Here is a 7,290-nt window from a genome sequence, read left to right on the forward strand (position 1 = left end):
GGGTCTATTTCTTACCAGAGCTCAATCTACTCAAACACAAGTGCATAGTATTAAACTCATCTAAAATTGCCATCTTGCCATTTTGTAAGTCAGAAATGGTCAAATGTTAGCAATTTCAGATGATTCAACCTAAAACACAAAACCCATTCTTTCTTCTCCGAGGTAGTATTCACCCTGTGGATGGATCACAGCAGATTTAGCCACTCCCCTTTGATGAACCTCTGTGTTGTCTCCAATTTTTGTCCTTACAATTAATATGGCAATTCACATTCTTGAATATTTATCATTATGAATTTCTCTTTTTTTTTGAATAATAACAAGGCTTTAATGGCTCAATTTTCTTATGATTATACAAACATATAAATCTTGAAAAGGTAACGCCGTGTAGTAAAATCCATAAAAATAACAGTTTTGCCACCGTGCAAAGTTCATTCAGTTTGATTCCCCATGTCCTCGCCAAGCAGCTTTCTGATTAGAGCTGGAAGACACAGGCTGGGCGCGGTGGCGACCCTGGAGTCCCAGCTACCGGGGAGGCTGAGGTGGAAGGATCACTTGAGTCCAGGAGTTTCCAGCCAGTCTGGGCAACATAGCAAGACCCCGTCCCTTTTTTTAAAATTGGAAGGCATAAAGTCTATACATTCTACACTGAATCATGAATATACTGCGGAGAGTGTGCAGAACGTAAACCTTGAAATCCCACACTCCAACATCATGTATGTCCATGAGCAGGATTTGCAATTCACTTCGTACTGGAGGTAAGCACCTCAGCTGGGGTCCTCTTCCCGCAGTGGTCAGGCCGTCAGAGCTGAGGCCTTTCACTACAACAAGGGAAGTAGTGTTCGGTCCGAAACAGGACGGGGGCTTCGTAGCCTGCTTGCTGTGGCCTCGAGGGAGCAGACTTGCTAAAGAGCGAGGGCACGTTCATCGTGTGCAGGAGGAACGCCCTGGGGAAGGCGCCCAGCTCGGCCTCGGCCTTGGTGACCTGCTCCTCCATCCTGGCTAGGCGGCCGCCCGCCATCCTCACGAAGGCCTCCAGCCTGTCGATCCTGCTGCAGATGTGCCGCATCTCGGCGGCCTTCGCGTGGATGCGCGGCACGCCCTGGCTGACGACTGGGGACAAGTCGCCGCGAAGCATGTCCGGCATGTCCACGAACTCGTCCACTCTGGTGAGCAGGTCCTCCAGGCTCGCGTCCAGGGCTTCGACCTCGGGCCGCGCCCCGGCCCCGGACAGCAGGCAGGCGGCGTAGCAGCGGCAGGTCGCGGCCGGCGCACCGTCCTCCGCGCCCTCGTCCTCCGCGCCCTCGTCCTCCCACCGCCCCGAGGCGCTGCTGCGGCTCTGGGACACAGTGCCACTGTCCCTGCTCCAGGCGGCTCCCTGAGGCTTGGCCTCTTCCGTCAGCCTCTCGGGCGGCGCTCCGCTATCTGAGGAGCTACCCTCCATAGCCTGCGACCACCAAATTTCTATGAGTGCGTCTGTCAGATCCCACACTTGGGGTTGCTGAATCGGTGCTGCGTGTTCAATATTTTGGTCCGGGTGTGGTGGCTCACACCTGAAATCGCAACACTTTGGGAGGCCAAGGTGAGAGGATCGCTTGAGCCCAGGAGTTCAGGACCAGCCTGGGCAACCTAGGGAGACCCTGTCTCTACCAAAAAAAAGAAAAACAAATTAATTAGCCAGGCATGGTAGTGCACACCTATAGTCCCAGCTCCTCAGGAGGCTGAGGTGGGAGAATCACTTGAACTCGGAGGTCAAGGCTGCAGCGAGCTGTGATCAAGGCACTGCACTCCAGCCTGGGTGACAGAGCAAGGCCCTATCTCAAAAAGAAAAAAAAGTTTTTATATATGCTGCTCAAATTACTCTCAAACATTTTCTTTTCTTTTTTTTTCTTTTTCTTTTTTCTTTTTCTTCTTTTTTTTTTTTTTTTTTTTTTTTGAGATAGAGTTTCGCTCTTGTTGCCCAGGCTGGAATGCAATGGCGCGATCTCGGCTCATCGCAACCTCCACCTCCCGGGTTCAAGCGATTCTCCTGCCTCAGTCTCTCAGTCTCCCGAGTAGCTGGGATTACAGGCATGCGCCACCACGCCGGCTAATTTTGTATTTTTAGTAGAGACGAGGTTTCCCCATGTTGATCAGTCTGGTCTCATACTCCTGACCTCAGGCAATCCACCCACCTCAGCCTCCCAAAGTGGTGGGATTACAGGCATGAGCCACTCCGCCCGCCTCTCAAACATTTTCGTCATGGTTATATGTGTATGTGGACTGTGTGTGTGGATTTTTTAAAAAACAAATACTGGCCAGGCACGGTGGCTCACGCCTGTAATCCCAGCACTTCGGGAGGCCGAGGCGGGCAGATCACGAGGTCAGGAGATTGAGACCATCCTGGCTAACACGGTGAAATCCCGTCTCTACTGAAAATACAAAAAAGATTAGCCTGGCGTGGTGGCGGGTGCCTGCAGTCCCAGCTACTTGGGAGGCTGAGGCAGGAGAATGGCGTGAACCTAGGAGGTGGAGCTTGCAGCGAGCCGAGATCGGGCCACTGTGTTCCCGCCTGGGCAACAGAATGAGACTCAGTCTAAAAAAAAAAAATTACTGATACAGGGCATACTATGTTCTGGGCACTGTTCTATGTTCTTTACAAATATTTGTTTAACCTTCACAACAACCCTATGAGGTAGGCATTATTGTTATTATCCCCATTTTACAAATGGGGAAACTGAGGCCAAGAGAAGTTAAGTCACTTGTCCAAGATCACACCACTAGTAAGAGGTGGAGCTGGGAGGATATGAGCCCAGGCATGTTGGCGCCATAGTCTGTCTTCATGACCACCATATCCTACTGCTTATGAGAGTGAGGCCTGGGGCCTGGGACACCTGCTCTCTTCCCTTTCAGGAAAAGTAAAAGAGTATTTGAGGGCCAAGCATGATGACTCACGCCTGTAATCCCAGCACTTTGGGAGGCCGAGGCAGGTGAATTACCTGAGGTCAGGGGTTCGAGACCAGCCAACATGGCGAAACCCCATCTCTACTAAAAATACAAAAATTAACCAGGCATGCTGGTGGGCGCCTGTAATCCCAGCTACTTGGGAGGCTGAGGCAGGAGAATCACTTGAACCTGGGAGGCGGAGGTTGCAGTGAGCTGAGATTACGCCACTGCACTCCAGCCTGGAGGACAGAGTAAGACTCTCAAAGACAAAAAATAAAAAATAAAAAATAAAAAAATAAAACTTAAAAATAAAAAGGATTCACAGCAGTGGCTGCCATTGTGAGCACAGAGCATGCCTGGGGGTGAGGGCTTAATAAAGGCAATAAGCAAAGGAATGACTTGCTGGAGACTTCTCCCTGATTTCCTTTATTCTTACTCAGACTCCTGGCTTCCTTTGTTCACCCAGCTGAGCATGAGTTCTGGCTTGCCACCAGTAGCCTGTGCCCTTCTCTGAGCCTTTGTTCCTTCATCTGGAAAGTGGAGATAATAACAGGGCTCACATGAGGATGACATGTATGAGAATAAAATAAGTGGAAGCACAATTTCAGTCATTTACTCAAGAATGCCCGGAGCCCTGATTGTGTGCCCTTTACTCTCCTAATCCCATTGTTGGTCATCTTGGCAACTTCCAATCCGTTGCCCTTGTAAACGCCACCAACCTCACCACTACGTGAACATCCTTGTGCACTTTTTTTTTTTTTTTTTGCATTCGCCAAATTATTTCTAGGAGTAAATTTCTAGTTGTGGAATTGCTGGGTCAAAAGGAGGGGAATTTTTATTTATTTGTTTATTTATTTTTATTATTATTTACTTATTTATTTATTTTGTTGAGATGGAGTCTTGCTCTATCACCCAGGCTGGAGGGAGGGTAATCTTTTTCTTTTTTTAGATGGAGTTTCACTTTTTTTTGCCCAGGCTGGAGTGCAATGACACGATCTCGGTTCACTGCAACCTCCACCTCCCGGGTTCAAGTGATTCTCCTGCCTCAGCCTCCACAGTAGCTGGGATTATAGGCGTGTCTCACCACGCCCGGCTAATTTTGTATTTTTAGTAGAGACGGGGTTTCTCCATGTTGGCCAGGCTGGTCTCGAACTCCCGACCTCAGATGATCCACCCGCCTCGGCCTCCCAATGTGTTGGGATTACAGGTGTGAGCCACTGCACCCGGCCAATTTTTTTTTTTTTTTTTTTTTCTTGAGACAGAGTCTCTGTCACTGAGGCTGAAGTACGGTGGCATGATCTCGGCTCACTGTAACCTCCATCTCTCTGGGAATACAGGCATGTGCCACCACACCCAGCTAATTTTTGTTTGTTTGTTTGTTTAGTAGAGACTAGGTTTCACCATGTTGGCCAGGCTCGTCTTGAACTCCTGATCTCAGGTGACTCGCCCACCTCCACCTCCCAAAGTGCTGGGATTATAGGCGTGAGCCACAGTGCCTGGTCGATTTATTATCTTTTTGAGACAGAGTCTTGCTCTGTCTTCCAGGCTGGAGTGAAATGACTTGATCTCGGCTCACTACAACCTCTGCCACCCGGGTTCAAGCAATTCTCCCACATCAGCCTCCCAAGTAGCTGGGACTACAGGCAAGCACCCCAGGCCTGACTAATTTTTGTATTTTTAGTAGAGACAGGGTTTCACCATGTTGGCCAGTCTGGTTTGAACTCCTGACCTCAGGTGATCTGCCCGCCTCAGCCTCCCAAAATGCTGGGATTACAGGTGTGAGCCACCATGTCCAGCCTAAGTGTACATTTTAAAATAACTAAGAGAGTATAATTAGATTGTTTGTAACACAAAGGATAAATGCTTGAGGGGATGTATACCTGATTTACCCTGATGTGATTACTACGCATTGTATGCATCTATCAAAATATCTCATATGCCCCATAAATATTTAATGTATACACCTACAATACACCCACAAAAATTAAAAATAAAAAACAAAAAGGAGCAATTTAAAAAATAAAATAAAATGTACTGACTTGAGGAAAAATAAAAGACAGTTTAAATATTAGCCATGCGTGGTGGCATGCACCTATAGTCCCAGAGTTCCAGTTACTTGGGTGGGAGGATTGCTTGAACCTGGGAGGTTGAGGCTGCAGTGACCTGTGATCACGCCACTGCACTCCAGCTTGAGCAACAGCGGGAAATCCCATCTCTAAAAAAAAGATAGGCCACACGTGCAGCCTCAGGCCTGCTGGCAGGATCTAGGAAGGCAGGGCGTGGAGACTTCTCTTTCCTCTCCTGCCATGGATACAAGATAGGGACCTGCTGATGGCCACCATTCTCACTGGCCATTTCTCAACTGGGCTTGTCACACGAAAACTGTTCCCAGGCAGAGTCAAGGAAATCCCTAAATCAATAATGATCTGGGCTGGGCACGGTGGCTCATGCCTATAATCCCAGCACTTTGGAAGTCCGAGGCAGGCTGGTACTTGAGGTCAGGAGTTCAAGACCAGCACGACCAGCATGATGAAACCCAGGCTCTAGTAAACACACACAAAAAATTAGCTGGGTGTGATGGCGCGCGCCTGTAGTCCCAGCTACTTCGGAGGCTGGGGCAGGAGAATCCCTTGAACTGAGGAGGCAGAGGTTGCAGTGAGCTGAGATCGAGCCACTGCACTCTAGCCTGGGCGACAGAGCAAGACTCTGTCTCAAAAAAAAAAAAAAAAGAAAAGAAAAGAAAAAAAGAATGATCTGGAAGGAGAGCTTGGTCCTGAGAGGCACCCCCCACCTTTCCCTTCTCAGTTCTGCATGGCTGCACTTCCCTCTCCTCTCCAGCCCACCAGCATACACAGTGTAAGACCCCCACTTAGAATCCAGCCAGGCCACAGGGACTGTCCCAGGACACTGGGGTGTGAGTGGCAAATTGGGAAGCACAGGGGGGCCCTGTCCAAGGCAGAGAGTCAGGAGAGGCTATTCTGAGGAGGAGCAGGTAAGGCGGGAGGACAGAGGGGCAGCACGTGGAAGGCCAGGAGGTGAGAGAGGGGCAGTCACATAGAGGAGGCTGGGCCACCTCCCGACAGCCACAGTGGGGACCATGGAGGATTTAGAGGCACGCCCTGCCGCCTGTGGAGAATGGACCAGAGGGTCTGAACCTGGAGCAGAGTGGACTTGGGACCTAGGTGTCTGCTTATATCTCTTGGTTACACCTTCTGTTCCCACCATGAAGATGAGTCATTCCCTGGTCTGAGCAAGACCACGCTCCTGCATCATAAGCATCATCTCTAGAAACCAAAACCCAGGTGAGCTGGTCGAGTGCAGTGTCTCACGCTTGGATAATCCCAGCACTTTGGGAGGCTGAGGTGGGTGGATCATTTGAGGTCAAGAGTTGGAGACCAGGGCCGGGCGCGGTGGCTCAAGCCTGTAATCTCAGCACTTTGGGAGGCCGAGACGGGCGGATCACAAGGTCAGGAGATCGAGACCATCCTGGCTAACATGGTGAAACCCCGTCTCTACTAAAAAATACAAAAACTAGCCGGGCGAGGTGGCGGGCGCCGGTAGTCCCAGCTACTCGGGAGGCTGAGGCAGGAGAACGGCGTAAACCTGGGAGGCGGAGCTTGCAGTGAGCTGAGATCCCGCCACTGCACTCCAGCCTGGGCGACAGAGCGAGACTCCCTCTCAAAAAAAAAAAAAAAAAAAAAAAAAGAGCTGGAGACCAGCCTGGCCAACATAGCAAAACCCTGTCTCTACTAAAAATACAAAAATTAGCCAGGTAGTAGTAGCATGCGCCTGTAATCCCAGTTACTCTGGATGCTGAGGCAGGAGAATTGCTTGAGCCTAGGAGGCAGAGGTTGCCACTGAGCCAAGAGTGCGCCACTGCACTCCAGTCTGGGTGACAGAGTGAGACTCTGTCTCAAAAAAACCCAAAAACCAACAAACAAAAAAACTCCGCGCAAGCCTGCAGCCTGAAGTGAGTGCAAAATGAAAACCTCTCCAGGTCAGGGGTGAGCCTGGTGTCCTTCCTGCACCTGCACAAGCCATGGCCTTTTTTTTTTTTTTTTTTTGAGACGGAGTCTCGCTCTGTCGCCCAGACTGGAGTGCAGAGGCCGGATCTCAGCTCACTGCAAGCTCCGCCTCCCGGGTTTACGCTATTCTCCTGCCTCAGCCTCCCGAGTAGCTGGGACTACAGGCGCCCGCCACCTCGCCCGGCTAGTTTTTTGTACTTTTTAGTAGAGAGGGGGTTTCACCGTGTTAGCCAGGATGGTCTCGATCTCCTGACCTCGTGATCCGCCCGTCTCGGCCTCCCAAAGTGCTGGGATTACAGGCTTGAGCCACCGCGCCCGGCCAAGCCATGGCCTTTATCCTGGT

The 7,290-nt window shown here is 50.3% G+C and overlaps 1 protein-coding gene across 1 annotated transcript; it reads right to left on the minus strand.

Moving 5' to 3' along the window:
* Window positions 1–427: 427 nt before the first annotated feature.
* Window positions 428–1,441, minus strand: LOC702947 (biogenesis of lysosome-related organelles complex 1 subunit 4-like). Its single transcript, XM_077966129.1, has one exon. It carries the CDS (start codon window positions 1,439–1,441, stop codon window positions 800–802), a length of 642 nt encoding a protein of 213 aa, XP_077822255.1. The 3' UTR covers window positions 428–799.
* Window positions 1,442–7,290: the final 5,849 nt, after the last annotated feature.

Source organism: Macaca mulatta, chromosome 15 (assembly GCF_049350105.2).
Source record: "Macaca mulatta isolate MMU2019108-1 chromosome 15, T2T-MMU8v2.0, whole genome shotgun sequence".
Lineage (NCBI taxonomy): Eukaryota > Metazoa > Chordata > Mammalia > Primates > Cercopithecidae > Macaca > Macaca mulatta.

Bases quoted from the DNA above. Each gene is read 5' to 3' on its own strand.
- LOC702947 (XM_077966129.1), bottom strand. From the start codon at position 1,441: ATGGAGGGTAGCTCCTCAGATAGCGGAGCGCCGCCCGAGAGGCTGACG.